This window comes from Oxyura jamaicensis, chromosome 12 (assembly GCF_011077185.1).
Source record: "Oxyura jamaicensis isolate SHBP4307 breed ruddy duck chromosome 12, BPBGC_Ojam_1.0, whole genome shotgun sequence".
Lineage (NCBI taxonomy): Eukaryota > Metazoa > Chordata > Aves > Anseriformes > Anatidae > Oxyura > Oxyura jamaicensis.
In genome coordinates this window covers 4,837,898-4,862,863 of record NC_048904.1, presented here as the reverse complement: position 1 = coordinate 4,862,863, position 24,966 = coordinate 4,837,898, and the positions used below count along the sequence as shown (strand labels likewise).

The 24,966-nt window shown below is 38.5% G+C and overlaps 1 protein-coding gene across 4 annotated transcripts in view; it reads left to right on the top strand.

The window, feature by feature from the left end:
• Nucleotides 1-208: 208 nt before the first annotated feature.
• ATG7 (autophagy related 7) overlaps nt 209-24,966 on the top strand; it is a 112,055-nt gene continuing 87,297 nt past the window's right edge. For 3 of the 4 annotated variants that reach the window (XR_004754087.1, XM_035337593.1, XM_035337590.1), the window contains exons 1-15: nt 209-326; nt 3,709-3,898; nt 4,134-4,188; nt 5,874-5,991; nt 7,234-7,311; nt 7,878-7,994; nt 9,105-9,254; nt 10,215-10,303; nt 11,361-11,482; nt 12,539-12,629; nt 14,632-14,776; nt 15,360-15,518; nt 19,629-19,823; nt 23,980-24,183; nt 24,442-24,557. Coding sequence is in view for 3 of the 4 variants with exons in the window: in XM_035337593.1 (XP_035193484.1) it covers nt 3,721-3,898; nt 4,134-4,188; nt 5,874-5,991; nt 7,234-7,311; nt 7,878-7,994; nt 9,105-9,254; nt 10,215-10,303; nt 11,361-11,482; nt 12,539-12,629; nt 14,632-14,776; nt 15,360-15,518; nt 19,629-19,823; nt 23,980-24,183; nt 24,442-24,557 (1,817 nt within the window). In the remaining variant the exon portion in view is untranslated. Of the gene's footprint in view, nt 327-2,887; nt 3,268-3,708; nt 3,899-4,133; nt 4,189-5,873; nt 5,992-7,233; nt 7,312-7,877; nt 7,995-9,104; nt 9,255-10,214; nt 10,304-11,360; nt 11,483-12,538; nt 12,630-14,631; nt 14,777-15,359; nt 15,519-19,628; nt 19,824-23,979; nt 24,184-24,441; nt 24,558-24,966 lie in introns of those variants that run through there. The other variant, XM_035337592.1, reaches the window with a different exon arrangement.

Here is a 24,966-nt window from a genome sequence, read left to right as displayed (position 1 = left end):
GACACAAACCTTCGAAATCATCCGGTGTTCCAGCACCACACATTTCACGGATCGCTTTCAGAACGTCAGCTGCGACTCCGGAACTCTGGAATCCCTAAACGCTTCTCCAGAACGCCGGGACCGCAGCCCCCCGGCCGCGCGGTCCCCTCGCGCCCCACAGAGGAGCGAAGGGCGGGCTCCGCTCCCCCCCGCCTCCCGCCCGCCTCTCCGCGAGCCCCGCCTGACTGACAGGGAGCCCCCACCCCCCCCCGCGTCACGTGGCCGCGGCAGGCCGGCGTCACTCGGCCGGGCCGGTGGCGATGCCGGAAGTGCAGCGCGGGGCTGCGGTGAGCGGGCGCTGAGGGGCGGGAGCCGGGGCCGCTGTCACGGTCCCTCAGCGCCGGTCCCTCGGTCCCGGTCCCTCGGTCCCGGCGGGGTGCGGGGGCGAGAGGCGGCGGCGGGGCCGTGCCCCCGGGGGGAGCCTGGCAGGGCGGCCGTGCGGCTCTCGCGGCGGGCCAGCGGGCTGCCCCGAGGGGCAGAGGGCGGCCGGCCAGGCGGCTCCCGGGCGTGAGGCGGCCCCCGGGGAGCGGCGGGCGGTCCGCAGGGCGCTCCGTGCCGTGCGCCAGGGCTGCGTGGTGCGGGCTTTAAGGGGTTGTGCCCGTTTGGGTTTAAGCCCGTAACTCCGTGGTGGTTTCAACGGGAATTAAGCCGCTGATCGTATTTTTGCAGCGCGGGGATGGCGCGGTCCTCGGGGGGAGGGCAGGTGTCGCTGGAAGGCCTGGTGTGTGCCCTCCTCCGTCAGAACAGCTCCTGTGTGTCTGCGGTTTGAGAGCAGGGACCTAGGCAGTGCCTGTTCTCAGTGCCTCTCCTCCCCAGCCACCGCTGCTAGCTGCCCGGGCTGCCTCCCTGCCAGCACGCCGCCCGGGGCTGTCCGAAGCGTGCTGCTACCGCCTGCTCCGTGAGCTTCCAGGCGGGCGCTGCGTGTAACGTTCCTGAGGGCTCTCTTGCTTTATTCCGCATGCTCTCCTCGTGGCTGGCTGTTAGCACTGGCACCGCCACGTGAGTTCCATAAAACGTATCTACAACGTGGATGTGGTATTTCACTCCAGTGAAAGTTGTTACACGTTAACCGTGGCTCACTGAGCTGGCGTTAAGTAACCACATGAGTGAGATTCACACCAAAGTGCATTAAATAATATTTTCAGAAGTATCAGGGCATCAGAAGTGACTGTCTATGCAGTTCTGTTTACATATGTATAGCGTAGTGATGTCCCCAGGTTTTGTTCTTCCATAACAGCAATGATTTAGGTACAGGAATAACAGCGGTAAGTAGGAAGCTGAAGCTCCATCCCAGTGGGTGTTTTTAGGTGGCTATTTGCGGTGTATGGTACTCTGCTGCCGCCAGGGCTTGTCATCTGGCTTCTTGGTCATTTGAAATGTTTGACAATACGCTTCAGTTGGTGCATATGTCATCTACTTAATAATAGAAAAAGCAAGAGTAAAAGCTTTACCTGTTCCAAAGGCTGACCAAGAGCAGCTGTTACATAATGGTTTGTTCTCCTAGGTTTAGGAGATGCTTTTATTGCCTTTTTATGCCGATAAAAAGTTTAGCTTAAAGGAAACTGGAAAACAAGTAAACCTCTAGTTATGATAGAGGCTGTCTGGCAAGGAAAGTACTGACTTTATGTTGCTATTTTTGTTATTATTTATAAAAAGTATTAAGTAATACCTTTCCAAACTTCTTTCAGGAAACAGAGGAGGAGAAGATTTAATGGATTAATAGTGATTAGGCAGCTGTTGAACCTCTGATTAAAAGCGTTATTATAGAAATCTTGGTGTGATGTGCAACGTAACACGACTCAGGTGTTGCTAATGTCTACATGACACACAATTGTTTGCCTGTTTTGTGATGAGCTTTCTATGGCAATTAGTTGAAAAACAAAAAATTCTGTAAAGCTTAAGACCTGTGTAGTTGTAAAAGTTAACAGAACTGGTTCAATTGATGTGATTGTTACATCTTACGTGCAGGAAAAAAAGGGTTATGAAAATGGTCAGAAAATTCCATGCGGTCAGTTCTACTTCTTATAGTCCTCCTACACAGAAATTTTCTTCATGCTAATAAAACTGGCATGAGAGTTTTTTTATAAGTAAGCCTTCAACAGTTCATGCTACCACAAATCCCGGCTGTTAAGAAAACAGGAGAAAAATAAAATGAAGTGAAAGTAAATGGCATGCTTTTAATACACTGGTTGAAGTAGACATAATGACAGAACCAAAATATATTGTTATCTCGATGGAAAAATGTGGAAATCAAACTTATACTAGAAAAATACATAATTTTACCAGCAAGCAAGAAGAACGCTTACAGTAGGAAAAGGAGATAATCTGTATAATTTTAGCATAGAAGGAATAGCTTGGGTTACCTCAAATATGTTTTTCAAGAAAGTACTGTGAAAGGAGATGCATAACTTTGACTTTCTTGGAACAGCTTTGTCACATCTGAGAATTTCTTTCAGGGAAGAGGTTGGCAATTTGACAATCACTAAGAAATTAAAAGCACCTTTCATTCCCTTACCCCGTTCAAAAAAGAATGAAAGAGAATTGTGAAAGTTCTTCCTGTTGCACAAGTGACCTCACAGAACAGTAATCTTGGAACTGTTCCATTTAATCCAAGCCCTATCCTGATTTTTCTGTATCTAGAATGCTACCATTGATCTGTGTGTAAAGGTAGCAGGGGTTTTGTGAAGGGCCAGTAACAAAAGCAAACACATGAGATTACATTGTGCAAACTAAAGTTTTTGTATTTAAAAAAAAAAAAAAAGGTAATTGAAGGATGCATTTCCAGATTATTATTCCGGAGTTCAGATAGTTGATTTGATAGGTATTGTGAATAAAACCCAAAAAGGTAGCGGTTGATTTCCTTTCTGCACTTAGAAAGCAGCAGTTACTAGCTTTGTAAAAGGATGTATTGCATCTTCTTTTTAATATCTAGCAAGTCCTTGTTCTGCAACACTTTTGCTTAAATTACCTAGGTAGTCTAAAGCAATGGAACTCATAACAGGCAGACCTTCCCTCCCCCAGGTGTGCATCTGAATACTTTGTGCTGTTCCTCCACATGTCAAGGGCTGTCTCTGAAACTTGCATCTAAATATATGTAGGTGTAGGCATCAAGGGGAATACTGACAGTAAAAGGAGCTTCTCAAGCAGAGAACATCAGCATTTTTATTTGATGGGTTGTTGGGGGGGACAGCTGAAACACCTCATAGCAAAGGGAATGCTGGTGCTAATGTGAGCAAGAGGGCCGTTATGTGTGGTTGAAGTAAAGGCCTGCAATTGCCCAGTTCAGCTAACATATTCCTCGTTCTGGTGTGGAGTCTTAAATTCAGAAAAGTGTGTTGCGAATTGAAGACTCGCCTTATAGGAATAGTGATTTCTGCTGATTTTTTAAAAAGTTCCACTTGCGCAAAGTCTATAGATGAGAAAACCTATAAGAAAATCCAGATTTGTATATCACATTGACTTTCAAATGGCTAGTGAAGCTATTAAGGAAGTTCTAGGTCATGTTTCCAGCTTTACCCTTCACTGGCTGCAAGGTTTTTCTTGCTATTGGTTTTCCTCAGGAAATGTATTAAAGAGAATCTTTTAAGTAGTCAAGAGTAACGTGGTCAGTTGAGTAAATGCTTATATGGCCTGTTTGCTTTTACAAAAACTTGTTTCTTTGTTTAACAGTGAACTACAACCATGGCAACTGCCAGTAATGAGGCACACCATCCTGTAGATCCTGGAATTTTGAAGCTGCAGTTTGCCCCCTTCAGTAGTGCCTTGGATGCAGGATTCTGGCATGAACTAACCCAGAGGAAACTCAATGAGTACCGACTGGATGAGACTCCAAAAGTTATCAAAGGATATTACTACAATGGTAGGCAGAAACTGAACATTGTGCTTAGGAGTTTGGGTTTCTCCTGTCATGCCTCTAAGTAGCTGTGTAACGTTTTAGGTATTTTACTGAAACATGGCTAGAATTAGAAAACACTGTTGGATGAGCTGTGAATTCTAGTGTGTGTCTGTGGATAATTGATAACTTTGATTATTCCCTATTTTTGTAAATACATGTATTTTAGTTTAAAAGATGCATGTTGCTTCTTTTTGTCTAGGTGATCCTTTGGGCTTGCCAGCTCGCCTGACATTGGAATTCAGTGCCTTTGATATGTAAGTGTGTATCGTGGCTTACCTTAATTCAGATATGGAGACACTTTCTTGTATAACAGTAATGCTTTGACATAGAATGTCACTCGGGCAAACTATACATAAAAATAAATGTACATTTTCATGAACTTTGTAACAGTGGAGATGCTGCTCTGAGTCTCAAACACTAACGCCCTGTTTTTGAAGTAGTGTATTCATCTGAAGGGCCAGGTTTCAAATATGCTGGTAAGTCTCAATTTCACTCACTGTTTATATGTGTTTATATAATACCCTTTTTTCCCCCTTTTCACAGGCTCTTCTTTGTAAAGAAGGGTATTTCAGTCATCTGATTAGATTTTTCCGTGGATCTTTATTTACTTGAATGTTCTTTGTTAGAATTAAGATCTCAAAATAGCTTATATAATCCTTGGTGGTTACATTGTGATATCTTTAAAAGTATTTAACCTTTATCTGGAATTTTGTGGTTTTGTGTTTTTTTTTTTTTTTTTGCTTTTACTCCCACTGTGAAAGCTAGAATTGTCCAGTGTATGCAGCAAAAGTGAGATGAGAGGGGAGATCTTTTTTTTTTTTTTTTTCCTCAGTTTTCCTTTAGAGCAAAAGCCAAAGTTAGTGTAACTAACGTAGGCACAGAAGAGGTCTCTGAAGTTAATGTCTTGTTTGTTTTAAATAGGTAGATCGCAAAGTTGTAGATCAGAGAACTGAAGTTCTCTGCTTTGGTCAGGATGTTAGGAGCCTGCCTAGTGAGGAATAGTGCGTTTTGAAATAATTTCATAGGACACTTTACTCTGTTCATTCTTATGTAAGGACCTTTCGGCATTATACTGAAAGCTTGTTCAGTAAAGTGTAATTGGAAGAAATCTCTGATATGGGAACAGGAATTTCAGGTTAGGGAAAAATGTATGGTAACATGATATTTGATCTCAGTGTTATGAAAAATGACGGTAAGTCCATTTACATAGTATATAATTATTCCTTCTGCTGTAGGAGTTTCCTCTAATTTTTTCTGTACCTTAGGTAGTCAGTTTAGATGATGAGGTTCCATTTTAGCGTTTCCAAAAAAAAAACTGTATACATCACATAAAAACTGCTGTTTGTGGGCTTTAGCAGTCATCAGAATCATCAGTTCAGGAGTATGATGTTAAAGGATTCAAATCAATCAGATCTGTAAAGTTATTTACAAAAAACAGGGTCTCTAGCTGCTGATGTTACAAACTATGTAAGCTACTCAGGCTTCTGTATGGTTTAGGCTTCCTTGGGGGTGTCTTTTTAAACACAAAATCTTAACTAAAAATCTGTTGATGTGAACGAAGTATTGACGTGTGAAGATCAGTCTTAATTTTTTCTTTGTGGATGTCACATTTGTCATGAGTAATTTATATTTGAAGTGAATTTTTAAATCTTCCTTCAATCTGATTCAATGCTACCTTGCTAGAAACAATATAGATGCCTGAACTGTTCTTGTAGTCATCATGTACATGTTCATTTGCACAGGTTCTTATATCAATCCATATTCAATAAAGCATTGTGATCATAAAAATGTTTTTAGTAGAGCTTTTACTAGCTCTTATTACTGTGCCTCATCATTTTTCAGTTTCTGGACAACCCTACAATGTAGGCTAACAACTGCTCCTGCTGACTGTATTAAAGACCTTAGTATGCAATTCCCAGAGTTTTCTTTTTTTACTCAGGAATGCTTCAATACCAGCACGTTGCTGTCCTGCTTTCGGAACGTTGTATAATACCAACACTTTTGAGACTTTCAAGTCTTGCGATAAGAAATCACTTCTGGAGAAAGAAGCAAATGAGGTAAGGTTAAAAATCAAATCAATTGGTAGAGAGATAGTGTTTGAAAATAGCCAGTGAAGCGTTTTATAGTCTCTGACCTGAATATTGAATATACTGTCCATACTCACCCATATGGTAGCCTCAGGATTTAAATTATTACAGAGACAGTAGTTTGATACTTTTTTTTATTGTTCTTTGCAAGAGAATAGCAAATCATACTTTGAGAACTTCATTTGGTGTTCTAAGCCACAATTTAAATTTAATGGTGTTACCAGAGGTGCCAGAGTACATCTTATAATTTGTTTTGACACCAGAAACCAGCAAGTGTCTGGTTTAAACTGTAGGTTGCTTCAATCCATCTGTGTGACAAAGTGATGGGAAACAGCCAGAAGATTGAGATAAAGCGAGAAAAAGGAATCTGTCAAAGGAAGGGCTTATCTGCTTGCCCCATAACCAACTAAATTAAATGTCATGGCTTAGGGACAAGAGAAAATCAGACCAAGACAGTCTTTTTATTTTGGAGACACTGTACTTTGACTAGTCTTTTGATTTCCTTAAATAGATTTATTGGTTGCCTGCTAGCTTTGAGTAGCAAAGTTTTCCTCTATATCTTCACTCAAGGCTTGTTTTCCTGTGGTGTAGTACTTGCCTGTCAGTGGCAGATACAATGCAGTAACTTTAATTATCCTCAGAGAAACTGGGAAGGTCAGAAAGCCTTATTCACTCTTGCAGATTTTTTTATTATTTTTAAGGCAAAGATCAAACAGTTCTTCCTCACATATGTTACAGCTTCTTGTCTCACCAACATGCTGTGCATTGCATTCCTCGTTATCTCAGTTTTTTAGTTAAATCTCTTACTAGGTTATTCACAAATCTAGTATCTGCAGATCCCATGAATGAAACAGTGAGAATAATAAAGGGCTATATTAGCATCACAGTACGTTCTATATTATGGCCGTGCTAATAGTTCACATACGTGACAGACTTTTCCTGCTGAGGTTTGTTTTGTTTGAATTAGTTCACCGCTTGGTCCCCAGCATTTGTAGTTTGTTAGATAGTACATCCTATGGTACCTTTAGAGTCCTTTTAGTGTGGATAATAATGTGGATGAGATTAGATGGGAAAAGATCCCAGTGGATTACTGGGAGTATTAATTTCAGTATTTCTTCTGCAGCTGGATGATGAGAACATTTCAGCTGTTCTCATGTTGTCTTTGTATTTTCTTTCCTTTCTCTTCCTTTGTGGCCCCACAATCAATAACAGATATGGGAATCGATAAAATCTGGAGCTGCGCTTGAAAACCCTATGCTCTTGAACAGGTTCCTGCTGTTGACGTTTGCAGTGAGTCATGATAATGTCTTCCATACTTAGAGCATTGAAATGGAAAAGTAGTAGTTTCTTTGTAGGAGAAATAGTGGATTTTTATTATTGCTATATTAATGTTATTAGGATCTTCTCAGACATTTAATATATCCTAGAACATTAAAAAAAAAAACAACTCTAATAAATCATTCACATGTACAGATATAAAAGATTTTAGAATGTATTCTTTTAAAAAGTGCTGATGCCATCTCAGCTTGTTTTCTTCAAACGTATGAGAATGACTGCCTTACAGATTTTAGTAAAACAGCTTTCATGTTCAACAAATTTAAACTTCTAATGCATAGTGCTCCAACTAACAAGAACGAAAGTATTGTACACACATTGTCTGTTTAAATCCTAAATAAAAATGTATATTGAGAAAGAGAGTCTTCTAATATTTTTTCATTATTTTTTAAAATCACGACAAGTGCATTCTCAAGTAAGAACTATGGTTAGTATCATCAACCATCAGTAATGATCAGCATTTCAAACAGTAATTTACTTCAATTTTTATATCTGTTATCTAATCTTAGTTGTTTTTCTAGGATTTAAAAAAGTATCACTTCTATTACTGGTTTTGCTACCCTGCTCTCTGCTTCCCTGATGGAATACATATAATTCAGAAACCAGTGTGTCTTGGTGACAGGTTCTCTTTAAATCAGGTATACTTGATACCAAATGTTATGAACTCTGTAGCATGAAGGGGTTTTATGGGCTGTAAAACATAGGGTTTTTTTTTAGCACGTATGGAATTAATTTGAAAACCTAATTTCTTTTTAAATCTCTCCTTATTTCTGCTTGTTTGTTTACCTCTTATTGTATAAAGCCTGTCACTGTAATGTTGTTTCAGCTTTATTAAGTTAAATGCAGATGTGGCAGACAATTCTTGGAGTTAGTTATATTTACCTCAATTTTTCCTGTTCATCTTATTGAATATATAGCTGTGTTCTTGAAACTTACGACTGTTTAAAGAAATGTTTTAGAAGGGATATACTCAGTGCGTGTTTAGTCATTAGTAATTACAAAATTCTTAGTAATATGTATGATTGGATAAGAAAAAAATGGGTAGTGAGTAATATTTTAGTAGAAAAGTGAATCTCATAGTTTCATATTTCAGTGCAAAAGAACAAAAAAAACTTTCCCAAATGTGCCTTTTTCTCTGACAGAAGTTAATGTGAAACCTTGAATGGCTTTTACTGTCATAATCCATGAGAAAGTTTTTTTTTTTTTTTTTTTTTTTTCCCAGTGGAAAACACTTATCTTATTCTCATGCGACTCTTACTACTCTTATAGAAGTAAACACTGAAAATATCCCTGTAACTGTCCAAAGATGGAAGAATTTTGACTGAACACTGGAAATAGATGACAAAATGGATTGAATGATTAAGTCTCTGTGGTATAATATGGTGATCAGTGTTTACCAGTACTTAATCCTGTACTGAGTAGTTTTGTAGTTTGGAAACAAATCAGACAACTGTTTGCACGCTAGTAACAGAGGGGAATGGATTTATTTATCAAGCTGTTGTGACTATCAAAATTTTCTTTTTTCTACTTCTGGTGGTAGATCAGTTTGTTGCAGTGGTGACAATGCTCCTTTCAAATTTGCATTGACAATTGCAATTTTAGTAACTGAATTTTTGATTTCAGTTACTGTGGTTATAATGAACTTTAAAATTTCTGAACGCGCTATATTCCCAAATGCTTAAACAATTTTCAATGTTTCTGTGTAAGAGCATTACAACTGTTGGTTTCAGTTATCTTTTTGCTTTTAGATTCAAGCACTTCAGAAAGCATATGATGACCTTTGCCAGACAGAAGGGGTTACAGCCTTGCCTTATTTTTTAATCAAGTATCATGACAATTCTGTGGTGATATCTCTGCTCAAAAAATGGGATAGTTTCTTTCAAGACCAAGGAGGAAAGGTAATGAGAATTTTGCATCTTTTAATAACCTGCACATGTTTAATTTACAAATACTTTAAAGTGTGTCTATAATGCTGAGCTGGGCAGCATGGTTGGCCAATGAATAATTAGGTACATAGCTGAAGACCACCAACTTGGCTTGATTTCTGTGTCAAGAGCCAAGTGTCTCTAAGTTCTTACCTATAAGCAAAGTTACATTCATGTTCAGTTTGAAATCTGGGTTCTTCATGGTCTTTTTACTGTCTCCCATGTTATCAAAACAGGAACAACATAAGTTTTTGAAAGTATTATGATAATGATTAAAGTTTTCCAATCACTAACTACAATGCTTTTATAATATAAAGCACTTTTTATTGTTTGTCTAATGAAATTTAGTATTCATGTATTTTAAGGTTTTGTTGGATGTGGTAACAGTAATAAGAGAATACTTAATTAAATAGGGATATACAAAAGAAATCTGCAATGATCTGGAATGTATTTCTTTGTTAATGCCTTTTTTGGAGGGATATGCCAAAATTTTAGAACCATCAGATAAGATTTATTGAATCATTGATACAGTGATGATACTGACTCTGGAGCATGTCAGTGTTCAGGGAGCCAGTTCAGGGGAGCTTGCTCCCCTGGAAGAAAAAGCTTTTTTCTGTTGCTGAATTAACTTTCTGCTAGTTTATGAAACTGGAACAACTTACTAATGCCATGTTTAAGGAATGCAAGGAAGGTACATATACTGTAGTGAAATATGAATGTCTGTAAAGAAGCTAAAATGAACAACTCTCAAAGCTCTGGCAAATGTTTGACTTAAATCTAGTGTGACCATGCAGTAAACACTTCTAAGTATGTAAAATGCATGTAGTCATTTTCAATCCAAATGTCTTACATGAAAAATGGCAGGTAACTTCTATCATGAACGAAGTACTAGTATGCACAGATGAGTTTTCATTCAGAGCAATTTTTTTGCAGGTGACAGTTGGAGTTTATGATCCATGTAATTTATCCCACTATCCAGGATGGCCACTGAGAAATTTCCTGATCCTGGCAGCTCATAAATGGTATCTATGTTATTATTTCCCAGAGAGATGATTTGATTAGTCAAATTAGGCATTTTTTTCTCCATGGCATTTTATTTGCATCATGGGTCTGAGGCTTAACGTCATTCCTTGAAATATGCTGACATTGAGGTGACTCACCTTTAGTGGTTCTTCTTTTGTGTATTAGCTCTGATTTATTTTAATTCTGTCAGTTACAAGTTCCTATTATTCCTCAACCTCACGTGTGCATGCTTCAGACCGTGTCAATACCCTCCTTTTAGGCTCTAGGTGTTTTAAATCTTTTTAAAAGTACTCTGTGATTTAATTAGTGCCTACTAATAGTAGCCCTAAAGTTTGAATATCAGATACATTACAAGAAAACCTAGAATTACTGTCTTGAATTTTTTTATTGGGTAAGAGTTGGAGATACTCTTTTCAAATACCATAGCATAAAACTATATTTAACTAAAATTGGGTTAATGTAACAAGAACATAATTAAGCTGTATTTTCATAGTTTTTGCCTTTACATTTTATTACAGAAAGCGCATTAGGAAGAAGAGACCCTCAATTAGGCACAGCATTTTCTGGGCTGAAGGATGTGCAGGTGCCTGGAGTGCTTTATACATCCTAAGATTCAGAGGTTTTTAGGCATGAAAGCTCTAATTCTTTCATTTGGAGTTGAATCATAAGAAGGAAAAATGATATTACATGAAGAACTATGTGGTTTTTGCTTGTGCCATGGGGAAGTACAGGTGTACATTGTTTCACCTGATACATGGTCTGATACTTCTCTCCTTTTCATTCCTCTGAATGTGCTGTTTGTCCAGCAGCATTATACAAACAACAGAGGACAGGCCTGCAGTGTCATTTCATTGGGGCTGTTTCACAACAAAGTGGTCGTTTCCACATAGTAAGCAATTATGTTTTTTTATAGCTAATAAGAACAATAGTGTTACAGTACTAACAACAACAACAAATTATTCAGAATCTGCAAGAGACTGAAGCTTTGTGAAGTAGTGTTAAAAGAAAATTCCTTTCCCACTAAAGAAGTTGCATGTGTTTTTTTTTAATTGCCAGGGGCAGTGTCCTTCAGACAGTCGAAGTGCTCTGCTTCAGAGACAGAACTATGCAAGGGGTGAGAGACATAACACACAGCATCATCTTTGAAATAAAGCTTCCACAGAGAACCTTTGGCCAAGGTAACAAATCTTAAAAAAAAAAAAAAAAAAAAAAAAAACTTTCCCTTTTTTCTCTATCCTTAATCACTGTGAAGATGGAAAAAAATAATGCTGCAAAATCATCACATAAACTAACTTATTTTGAATTAATTTAAAATCACTTGAATCTTGGTTCAACGTCTGTAATGAAATGGTTCCTTATTTAAAAAAAAAAAAAAAAACACTCTTTTCTTTTTTGAATTAGTAACAAGATTTAAGGAGAATATTTGAGGAAAAAGTCCTGCTGGTATCATAAGAAATACAGAAACTAGACAGTAATTTATGGTATTTCATGCTATATATAGCGATTAAAAAGTAGTCTTTTCTTTAAATTTGTATACAGTCCGTGGCAAATGCATATGATAGTGAATTTCTGTGATGTAAATTTTCTGTATATTTATAAAAAGGTAAAAGTCTCCTACAGAGTGGAATTGTTTCTTCAGTCTCGCAGTGACTTGTGTTTTACAGCAATAAGCTTGTAACATTAGAGCATAAACTCAGAGTTAATTTCTATGTACAGGACTATCATTTTTTTTTTTCTATCTCATTAATCTAAGGGGTTCTAAATGTTTTATGTATGATAGTTGTAACTTGTTTAATTACGGTATAATTAGGATACGTAATTCTCTACTGAATTTACAAATGAAGTCTCAGGAATATGGTGAGATGATTGAACTTGGCAAAACTTATTGTAGTTAATTCTGAATTTACTTGAACGCTGAACGTGGCAGTCTGTTTAATGTTCAGGATCATGAGGCTTGATGAGGAATGATGCTATCTCCATCTTAGGTTTGAAGCAAGCTAAACAGTCAAAAACAGCACACCAGGCACCTTATAAGGAAGTACTTCTCCAAGAAGCCATGCTTACATTAGATGTAAGCCAGCAACACTTGTATAGCCACATACACTAAGATGCAGATTATTTGTTTACAGGCTTATTTTTTTCCAAGAATTTTAAATCCAACAAAACTTTTTTCTATACTGTGATACTAAGGCTTTCATTCTCTTTCCTTCTTTCCTTCCATCTTTGAGAAACAGATTGCCCAAAAGCTGTTGGATGGGAGAAAAACCAAAAGGGAGGCATGGGTCCAAGGATGGTCAATCTTAGTGAGTGTATGGATCCAAAAAGGTTTGTTTATCATCTTCTAGATTTCTGTAGTTTTCTCCGGTTGGGCTTAAGCCATACCAAGTTGAAATGTGAGGACTATCTATCTGTTAGTTAATAATATGCAGTAAGACATGCATGGAATATTCTTTGGAAGACTATTTGGTAAAGTATATGTATCATGCAATCTTTGGATGGTCCTGGTGGAGGTAGGGATCTTATCAGAGCAGAGTGCACTGCATCCAGCAGAAGTGTTTGCAGTTCGTGACACTAGCTTAAAATTTCAAAAGCGTTATGTAAAACTTAGTGGAACTTGGTTCATAATGTTATAGACCTGTGTTTTTTACTGAATTCTGTAACCTGCAGGTTGTTAAATATAATGAAAATAAACACGGAGAATGGTTCAGCCTCTTGAAATTGTTATGATGTGACAGGAAATGGCTCAGGAAACATGACCTTAGTAATTTTTATAATTTTGCACATGGTATATGGCAGGGTATTGAAAACAGTCTAGTTCTACAGCCTTTTTGCTAATCTACTTTCACTGACTCCATGTGGGTGCTTGACTTTGAGATTGTCAGGGCATGTTGACTTAATGATCTAGGTTAACTTATTTTACCTAGCGTGATAAGCAGATCTGTCTTGCAATTATGTCAATTTAGACTAAATATTTGGGAAGGCTCATACAATGGCTTTTAATTCATTAAGTAAATGCAATTTCACCTTCTTTACTTATGCAAACTCACTTATTTTAATTCCCACAGAATGTTGGTAGTCTGACAGCCTTGTCAGTTGTGATTTTGAACAATTGTTCAACAAATAATGTGCTAGATACAGTGAAAATTATGCTCATGATACATAAAGGAATGAAACTGTCAGGAATCTGAGAACATACGTGCCTATCTGAAGACAAGAAAGGCCAGAGAAGCTTTAGAGATTGTATGAGGAGGACAAGCATTACTGTTCTGTGTGAAGCAATATTCACCTTTGTGAGGAGGAATCAGGAAACTGAATGAGATAGTCATGCTGTGGATGGATTCTTTTTTTTTTTTTTTTTTTTCAGATATTTTCCCATGCTCTGTGGATGGCTTGTAATAACCTGATTTGATGAGAGCTTTAAGACTATCTTGATGAATATGTAAAATCTGACATTAAGTTGAAACTGGATTCCTTACCTCATTGTCCTTCAAAAATGTCCACAAAGAACTTACTTTCTTGAGAGAGCAAGTATAATAATTCATGTTATTTTTTTTAAAAAAGAAACAAATTTATGGACAAATGGTCTGTCTTATCATTCAGCTTAACTGGAAAGGAATCTTGACTGCGATACTTTATTTTCATGCTTGCATCAATTTTGCTGCTAATTTTTTTTTTCAGAAACCCTTAAAAACTCCTCTTTCAGTAGTGATTTCCTATTCTATCTTAAGCAGTGCAGTTGCAGCTTTGGAGAAATAGGTATAGGTATCCCTTGGTATATATTTAGCAGGTTTTTTTTAATGTAGATATGTTGGTGAAAGAAAAAGCTCAATTTAAATACATCAACCTAATCACTTCTATTTCTTATCAGGGAACTAAGGCCCTCCTCTTCTCTTGGCCCATTCACGTCTTCAGAATATTTGTCCATAAGTAGTATGTTCTCGTTGTGCTTGAATACCATCGTATAGCAGAAAGGTAGTAGAGTGATAGAACTCAGACCTAGTGAGCTGGAGAGGAGAATAAGGAAAAGAGATATAATAACTTTGGAAAGCAAATAAAACATGGGTTCATTGCCATCAACAGTAAAAACAAAGGAAAGCCAAAAGGCAGCGGAGATCAAATGCAGAAAAAGGGAAGGGTGTCAGAACTACTGGCATGTGCCTAAAGGAGGGAAAGCATAATGAACGGTCTGCTACATTTCTTTTACTCCTTTTTAAAAACAACAACAACAAAACTTTCTCAGCTGAAATAATAAATTGCTTTGTTGGAGAAAAAAAAAAGGCATAAGAACACATTCAGAAGCGTTGTTGCTGTTTATTTTGTGATATAGGTTAGCAGAATCATCAGTGGATCTTAATTTGAAATTGATGTGCTGGCGGCTGGTCCCTACACTTGATTTGGAAAAAATTGTGTCTGCCAAGTGTCTGTTGCTAGGAGCTGGTACTCTAGGTTGTAGTGTTGCAAGGACTTTGATGGTAAGTCTTAAATTAATCATAAAAATCTGCTCTTTCTCCGGATTTCTGTATGATTCTTTTGAGCAGTGGCCATGGCACACAGGGAAAAGTTGTATTCCTCTGTATTAATGTGCACTTATTATAAATTGCAGGGAAGAGGTAAGATCTGTGGTGTATGGAAGTGACTTGAAATTCTGCAAATAGTAGCTAGTAAGAGAACCTTAACAGGATAGTAATTTATATTGAATTTATATAAGATTGAAAAATTCTGGAGCAAATTAATAAACAAAATCAAATTCACAGTGAAACATGTGGAATAAGTAGCTGTGTTGTTATTTACTTTCAAGGACGTTTACCACATCCCACTGAAATCTGTAGCTTTTGAGGGATTACTGCTGAATAATATATTTAGACAGACCAACTTACCTCTTCTCTTAACTCAGAGTAAGTACAAGGTTGTTGCTCTGAATACCTTCAAAAGCTTCTGTAGCTTGATCTTTCTAGAAAAATTGAATAAAGCTTTCCTTAAGTTTTTGCCCTTGGAGAGACAAAAGTATATGACTAAGCCCATTGTACTTAATATACAAATTATTTTCTTGTTTAGGGTTGGGGAGTGAGGAAGATTACATTTGTTGACAATGCGAGGATCTCCTACTCCAACCCCGTGCGGCAACCACTGTATGAATTTGAGGACTGTCTTAGTGGTGGGAAGCCTAAGGCACTTGCAGCAGCAGACAGGCTACAGAAGATCTTCCCAGGAGTGGTAAGACTAGTATTTAAAAATATCTAAAGTCATCAGTACTGTCTTAAGTGTTTTATTAACTCTACCAAGTTCTAGTGTTATTTAAGAATTATTGTCAGCACATGGGGATGGAGGAGGAATCATAGAATCATAGAATATTTTGAATTGGAAGGGACCCATAAGGATCATAAAGTCCAGCTCCTGGCACCGCACAGGTCTACCCAAAAGTTTAGACCATCTGACTTTAGACATGTGACACAGTCCAGACATTCCTTAATTTCAGACAGGCTTGGTGCAGTGACTACTTCACTGGGGAGCCTGTTCCAGTGTGCAACCACCCTCCCGGTGAAGAACCTCCTCCTGGCATCCAGCCTAAACTTCCCCTGCCTAAGCTTAACCCTGTTCCCATGGGTCCTATCACTGGTGTTTATGGAGAAAAGGTCACCCGCCTCTCCACTCCCCCTCACGAGGAAGTTGTAGACCGCAATGAGGTCCCCCCTCAGCCTCCTCTTTTCCAGGCTGAACAGGCCCAGTGACCTCAGCCGCTCTTCATACGTCATCCCGTCCAGGCCCTTCAGCATCTTCGTTGCCCTCCTCTGGACACTCTCCAAGAGTTGAATGTCCTTTTTGTACTGTGGTGCCCAGAACTGCACACAGTACTCGAGGTGAGGCTGCACCAGCGCAGAGTAGAGTGGGATGATCACTTCACTTGCCCTGCTAGCGATGCCGTGCTTGATGCACCCCAGGATACCGTTGGCCCTCCTGGCTGCCAGGGCACACTGCTGGCTCATATTCAGCTTGCTGTCAACCACGACCCCCAGATCCCTCTCTGCGGGGCTGCTCTCCAGCATCTCGTCACCCAGTCTGTACGTATAGCCAGGGTTACCCCATCCCAGGTGCAGGACCTGGCACTTGCTTTTGTTAAACTTGATGCGGTTGGTGATCGCCCAGCTCTCAAATCTGTCCAGATCTCTCTGCAAGGCCTTTCCACCCTCATCCGAGTCTAGAACTCCTCCAAGTTTGGTGTTGTCAGCAAATTTACTCAAAACACCTTCTGGTCCTACATCCAAATCGTTCATAAAGACATTGAAGAGGACTGGCCCTAAAATGGAGCCTTGAGGGACCCCACTAGAGACCTTCTGCCAGCTTGATATGGCCCCGTTTCCACAACCCTTTGAGCCCTGCCCGTCAGCCCATTGCTCACCCATCATATGATGTTTTTGTTAAGCTGTATGCTGGACATTTTGTCCACTAGGATCCTATGGGAAACCGTGTCAAAAGATCAAAAAGATCACATGCTAAATACATTGCTTATTGATAAATTTGTAAGTATTTTAACAGATAGGAAGTACTTGAAATAAACTGTATTGAGACAGTAAATATTTCTAATGGTGAAATATAACTAAGGACCATCTGAATCATCTTGTGGCTCATGGATGGTGAAGTAATTTTTTTCCACGTCTGTTATGTCCTATGAAACTTTACATAGTAGTTTATAACAGCCTGGGGAAGTTAGCAATACTTTTGGCCAAAGTACTCCTCTTTTGGGGAACCTGGAGGTAATAACTTACTATCAAAATGAAGTAGTCAAAAGGGAACAAAATATAAGATTTTTTTGTTATTTTGGAAGTGTTTTGATGAAAGACCCACCAATGCCAGCCTTTATCCTTTTTGACACTAGGAGCATGCTTTATATGTGCATGGGTTTAAACACTCCTATTTTACAGTGCTGAAAAAAGTAGATTTAAACATATATACAGGTTTCTTCTATATCTGTTCCCTTCTTTTGGGGTAGGAATTGATATTGCCTGTAATTTCAGAATAGACACACTCTCAGATTGCTCTATCATGAACAAAATTTCTTTATACTCGCCAAGCATGTGGCAGAAGTCTCACTGAGCTGTTCATAGTTTTTACTTTGGAATTGAGACTGTCTTAGAGTTGGTAGCTATATTTACCAGACCTCAACAAGCAGTATCTTAACCACTGAGTTTAACAACTAAAGGAGTTATGTACATACACTGTACAACTCTGTATTTAAAATGATTCTGTTACTAGTCAAAATATTTGATCTATGAACAGTGAAATATAGATCAGTCATGTTGTTGATGATTAGCACTGTTAACAAGCTTTACAGAAGCTCCTTTCCAAACACTTCTAGGTTCATTTTGTTTTGATTGCTCTGTGTTCTGTTTTTATTTGTATTATTCCTATTATTGTCATTATTTAAGAATTTCAGTGCTGGTACAAAGCAGTTACTTGATAAATATTATGCATTCTTAGTTTCCTCATGCCATGGACAGGTCATATCTGATCAGTTTCCAGTGTGACTCAAACAGTTTTGTAGCTATTTTCCCAGTGTTTAACTGCAGAAATATACCTCAACCACTGCTACTGGTGACTGCTGTCTTTTTTTCCCAAGGGACAGTTATTCAAATAATGTTTAAGGTATTGAAGCTGCTAGGTTTGCAGTTATCTCTTTAGCTGCTGGACAGAGCATTTCTGTGAATTCTAGGAAGATTTTAGTGTTTTGTAAATCTCGTTAATAAATTTTTGTGCAGCTAATCTTCATCTTGACTTGTTCATTTTAATTTCTGAACAGCAGTTACCTACTAAATCATCACTCGAATGCCTTACAGGGCCTTGGTAAGTTATTCATCAATACATTATTCATGTACAGCATGGATTAAGTTCTATGTTCCTGGCACAGCTTTTTGGAGCAGGTAATGACAGTGGAAAATAAAACATCCTCCAGTGATTGCCCAGTGTCTGTACTGGTGGTACAGATCCCAGGCTGTCCTAGCTGGGACACAGTGGAGTTAAGAGCATTGTAGTTCACCTTGGACTCTACATTTTACTCCTGTAGGAGAGTTGGAAAAAAAAAAAAAGCATCCTTTGGGTAATATTTTCATCAACAATAGCAAATGAATTTCTCCAAGCTGATGTATTTGTTGGTGGGTTAGCTGGTACTTCTTTTTTTTTTTTCTTTAGGGATGTTTATGATGTGTAGAATGTATACTTGTTTCTTCTGGTTATTGAGCTCACCTGGCTTTATGATTTGTGCATGCACCTGCACTATAGAAAATTGCTTTCCATCAACCTTTCTTCTCTGTCCATGTGATTTTTCTTCCATGTGATTTTTGTTTGGTTCATGAAGCTTTTAAATTTTGGCTTTAAAATTATTTGCTTAAGGTACAGTGATAGCCTTGGGTAAGTAAGGCCCATGCTTCTGTAACGTAAATGGAGGATCAATTGTTCTCTGATCCCAGATGGCTGACAGATTGTGTTAGTGTGTTTCCAAATGAGCGAGCGAGCTGTTTGCATTGTATATGCTTATTTGGCTCTTTAGCCATTTTCTGCTCAATATGTTTTACCCAAATATGGAGATGGAGGAGATGGATGTTTCTGCAATACGAACAAGCTCTTTGAGTATCTGTGCAATGCGAGCCTCCAGGCAGCCAAGGCCTGGAGTCACAAGTCTCAGAAGTGGTGTTCTGATGTATTGAGTTCATGTATGGCTGGTGATATTACATGAAAAACAATCAAGACTATAGTTCTTCTCCTAATGAATTTAAAAACATGAGAATGGATGATATATTGGATCCATCTTAGTGTAACTGAATCAATTCAATATCAAATATAAATAGTGTCCATCCTGTTAACTTGTGTGTAAAGTGGCTGCAAAGACAATCCAGGTTTTACATAACTTCAGTATGATGGTAACTGTAAGAAAGATCCGTCGTCTTGCTTTTGCTGTGAATGTTTGTTCCCTCTGGGACTAGAAGCAGTTTAGCTATCTTCTGGCAGTGATTTGTTAGATTCGTTTGACCTAATTAGCCTTCTGAGAGGCTGGGCTTCTTAGTTCAGGCACAGAGCCACCCGAACATCATTGGTCTGCTCTCATGATCCAAACTAGTGCATCTGCGTTGGATAAATAGAGCAGCTGAGACTACCGTTCACTCAAACACTGTGCCTTAGTTTGTAGTACTGATACACTAAGAGATATAAAGAATAAAGTTGCCATTCTGCCAAACAGTTAAATCTATATTCTACGATTTGTATTGCACTTATAATAATTCAGTTGTCACATTTTTATCTTTTAAAGTGTTATATTTTTCTATCTCCATGCAGAATTCAGAAGGCTATAACATGAGCATCCCCATGCCTGGCCACCCAGTGAATTTTTCTGAAGTAACGATGGCACAAGCTCGGAAGGATGTGGCTACACTTGAAGAGCTTATTGATGCTCATGATGTTGTTTTCCTACTTATGGACACTAGAGAGAGTCGGTGGCTCCCAGCTGTTATTGCAGCCAGCAAGAGGAAGGTATTGTATCACACATTAATTAAACAAGAGCTGAAATACAGTGACAAGGAGGCTAGCAATCGTCTGTATATACCTAAAAGATCCATACGGGGCATTGAAACCTTTGACCAGTCTGTTGTGACTGTGCAAAAATGCTGTCTTGTTTTCTGTATCCTCAAAGATTCTGTATATGACAGAAAGAGAATGTTGAAGTGAGGAAATAGGAACTTCAATCATAAAAGTATATAGGTTGAAAGGGTCCTCTGGCAGTGATCTGATACAAATCCCTCTTTGATTTAGGGCCAGCTTACAGCATGTTGCTCAAGGTCTTCTCTAGTCAGCATCTTTTGAGCATCTCTAAGGGGAGATACTGCATAGTAAAGTGACTAAGAGGAGTGACTTCATATAAGAGAAACGTTGTAAGGAGAACTAAACCCATTAAAATAATGATTGACTGAAAGGGGATGTGAACTGTAGCAACTTGTTTGAAACCATATTTTCAAAATTTATCTTAAATGTGAAAAAAGAGAAAGTGTATTCTGAACTTAAAAAGCAAGCACATCAGCACTTTTTTGGTCAAAAGTGAAGTTTTTTTTCTCTAATGACCTTGTCTGACATACGCTGTTGTGCTCAGCCAATGCATCTAAACTCTGTACATGACTCTTAATCAGGTAATGCAGAAATAGCTAAAGCAATTAATGTGACAGCAATATTGTCATGTTAGACAAAGAAATGACATGAGAAGGCTACAGTATATGAAATTAAGATCTTGAATTCTTATATTGAAAAATTAGTATCCTAAACTTTATATTCTGTATTGTTAATATTATAGGAGATTATAACATTATATGCGTAAGTGTTAATGTAGTCAAAATGTCAAAACATCTTTTGTGATAGGTGCACATGAAGCAGATTGAGAATTAATATGTAAGCTTAACAGAAATGTTTCCAGGAGAGTCACAAAAGCATTTGGGGAGAATAGTTTGAGCCACTTCTGCCATGTTCTACAGATCAGATATAGATGGTGGAGCCTTTAATTTTGTTTGAATATTCTTGAAGACAACGTGGCATCCAAACTTTTTCCTGTGAAAGAATATTCTAAATCATACAGGATTATGGAAACTGCACAGTTCTCTCAATTACTACAGTGTGGAAAACAGTGTTTTGTAGAATCCAACTAATTTATCCTGAATACTTATTTTCTTTCCCACTGTGACACAAACATTAGTAAAACAGTCTCTACTAATCCTGATATTTCTTAATTTGGGAATTGTGCAGTTTCATGTTTGCTCAGTTAAAATAGCACAATCGGAAAATGCCATTCTTAAGCTTTGAAGATGTCAGCTTAACTGCAGTGCACATCCTGTGTGTTTTGTGGCACAAATGTAATGATGTCCATAGCAATTTAAGTTGCAAACTTGACACGAGAGTGAAAGAAAACAGTACATGTGACAGGGCTGTGTCAATGTTATTGGATATATACATCTTTTTTATTTCTTGACTTCAGTGGTTTTTCAGCTATGGCAACTCTAGTTTCCTAATCCTTAGTAGTTGTGTGTGGTTTCTTTTGTTTGTGTGTTGTACCAGGGGTGCAACAACCCCAAGCAGTGCTACAGGCTGGGAGATGAGGGGTTGGAAAGCTGCCTGGCAGAGAAGGACCTGGGAGTAGTGGTTGATAGTCAGCTGAATATGAGCCAGCAGCGTGCTCAGGTGGCCAAGAAGGCCAGCAGCATCCTGGCTTGCATAAGAAGCAGCGTGGCCAGCAGGTCCAGGGAAGGGATTGTCCCCCTGTACTCGGCTCTGGTGAGGCCGCACCTCGAGTGCTGTGTTCAGCTTTGGGCCCCTCGCTACAAGAAGGACGTGAAGGTGCTTGAGTGAGTCCAGAGAAGGGCAACGAAGCTGGTGAAGGGTCTGGAGAACAAGGCTTACGAGGAGTGGCTGAGGGAGCTGGGACTGTTTAGCCTGGAGAAGAGGTGGCTCAGGGGTGACCTTATTGCACTCCACAGGTACCTGAAGGGAGGCGGTAGCGAGGTGGGGGTTGGTCTGTTCTCCCACGTGCCTGGTGACAGGACGAGGGGGAATGGGCTAAAGTTGCACCAGGGGAGGTTTAGGTTGGATCTTAGGAAGAACTTCTTTACTGAAAGGGTTGTTAGGCGTTGGAATGGGCTGCCCAGGGAAGTGGTTGAGTCACCATCCCTGGAAGTTTGTAAAAGACATTTATATATAGAGCTTAGTGACATGGTTTAGTGGAGGACTTGTTAGTGTTAGGTCAGAGGTTGGACTTGGTGATCTTGGAGGTCTCTTCCAACCTAGATGATTCTGTGATTCTGTTTTTATAAAAAGTGAACAGTACAAAGGAGAGAACACAGATTTTTGGTATTTACAAATGAGTTTTATCATGTAATTTCAAGTATATTCCCCTTTCTCCTGATGTTTGTTCTTCTAAACTTGACTGAATTTTCTTCTGGTCCTGCTTTGCAAGCAAGAAAGATTTTTTTCAAATCATTTAAAAAATGAAAACACTATGTAGAACTCTCCTTTTTGGTTTAGTTTTACAAAAGCTAAGGATATAGTTTGTTCTTTCTTAATTGACATTGCTTATGGTATTTTATATGGCAAATTAAAACAGTATTCTATTTCCTCAGGTTAAGCATTACAAAAAAGTAACTGCTAAAGTTAGGGTGTATTTTCTTTAAGTCTTTATCTTAAGTCAATTTAAAGAGATTTCTCATCCTAAGCAATAGCTCTATATGCCGAAGATGTCTTTGGTACTGTATTTTGAGGCCAAATTTCTTAATTTCTTTGATAGTTCTGTGCTGTTTAACAGCTTAGTGTCTGACTGCATCACAGTTGTTTCATTTCCCTAAGATCACTGTGATGTACGCAGATGGGATCCTCTGACACCGAATACGCACAGCACGGAAACCTCAAGGCACCCCAACTGAAATGCTTAGCATCTGCTTTTCAACGTACTTTGTGTTAAGCATGTAATGAGAGCTCTACTAAAAATGTGAATTCATAGAGCAGCTGCAAATCTAAAGTACTGCTGAAGTTTTGACCTTAAGGTCTCAAAACAGGCATGTAGGGAAAAATGAAGAACAGTACAACCTGTGTAAATTTATCTATAAAGGGGTACAGGGGTAGAAATAAGAACTAATTTCCCCAGGGGGTTATCATTCAGTTGCCTTAATGATCTTGCATCTACCTGCAGTCCTTCCTCCCAAAACAACTTAAGTTTAAGGACTGGTTCTATGATATTCTGGTCATAACAAAAACTTTATCTGCTTAACTTCATATAAAACTTCAGATTACTCTCAGCACTTGTCACAAGCTGAAGGGCAAAATGATGACAAAGCAATTGTGCATCATTGCTGCTTGTGGCCCCCATGTGGCTAAACAGATGCATATGAAGACCATAAGTAACAATTTGCTTTCCTCTCTGAGCAGGATTTTTGGGGGTAACAGAAGTCACATAGAAGCGTTTAAACTATTATATTGGACCACAGTGAAGTGTAAGAATACATACTGAGAATCTCAGATGATATGAAAGCTTGTTCTGATAGCCATTGTGGTACTTAAATGGCCTTTGAAATATTGCAGCACTCAGGGTTTCAATGTTTGGTATAGAATGTGCAGCAAACGGGAGAATAAATTCTAAGCGGGAACCAAAATAAAATGTTCCAATAACAGTGCTAATTGCTGTTTGAAAATTGGACCAAATATGAATATATTGGTTGTTTCAGTGCATAACTGCTCCAGTAACTTCAGTGAGGCACTGAATGTTACTGTGAAGTTGCCTTCAAATGTTAACTAAAACAACACGTTTATGGAGTTCCTGTGCAAGTGTTGTCTGCAAGTGTACATAAGTTTCTGCAACAAAAAAAGGAAGTCATTCATTTACATCACCCTGCCCTGAAATTGTCCACTAATTGTAGACTTCTGAAACAACTTAGCATTTTTTAAATGCTTTATAACTGGAATTTTCCCTACATCAGAGAATCTGGTTTGGGGTTTGATATTTTTTTTTTGTGGCTAGGATGATAGATAGGTGGTGAGGTTGTCTGTCTGCAGATTTATTTTTGTTTTGACATTTACAGTGAATAAAACCTTGAGGCCTTTCCCCCTCTTCCCTTTTAAGCTCAGTTCAAATTTGTTGTTCTCGCTTTATTGTTCATAGTTGGTCATCAATGCAGCATTGGGATTTGACACGTTTGTTGTTATGAGACATGGACTAAAGAAACCAAAACAGCAAGAATCTGGTGATTCGTGTTTCAGCAATGCCTCCGGTTCTTCTGACCTGTTGGGATCATCACTCTTTTCAAACATCCCTGGCTACAAATTGGGTTGCTATTTCTGCAATGACGTTGTGGCACCAGGGGATGTGAGTAGAACCTTATGCAAATGGTGACGATTATGCATCTCTTTCGTTGTGAATTGAATTCTTACTTCCTTTAAGTGGTGTTTTGTCAGGGATCCTTTTTATGTTGATGTACAGATGATTAAGAAATAGTTCATATTTGATTTGGAACATCAAAGAAATGAAATGAATTGCACATAACTATAGATATTTTGTGTAGTAGAGCAGCTAATTACTTTTGAGTTACTTTTTTCTTTCTTTTAGAATTGTCTATCTTTGTAGTCCACCAGGGATCGGACATTGGATCAGCAGTGCACAGTCAGTCGACCTGGATTAGCAATGATAGCTGGAGCTCTTGCAGTGGAATTAATGGTTTCTGTTTTACAGCATCCAGAAGGGTGAGTCATTCCTGAGACAAGGAGTGGTGTTTAAGAGATGTCTGAGAAATAAGAGTGTTTTTTTTTTTAAATATAATCTTTTGGAAGAAGGAAGAAGTATATGTTAAGTAGGGCAATTCTGCAATGTGTGATGTTGCCTGTAAGTTAATGTAATTTATAGGCCATATCAGCTGTGTTACTGTAATTTAACAGTATTAAGAGAACTGAATCATCAAATCTATTTTTTTTATGTTGGAGATTGGCACTTTTCCATCCTTCTGAGCTTAAAAGTAGAAAAGTACTGAGAATATTTCAAAAGAACAGTTTGTTTCCTGTTACTAGATCTTGGCATTCATTTGCTCAAGAGTGTGTTTTAGTGTAAGGAGGAACTGTCACAACCACTTCGGTCACACAAAGGGCTTTCAGATAA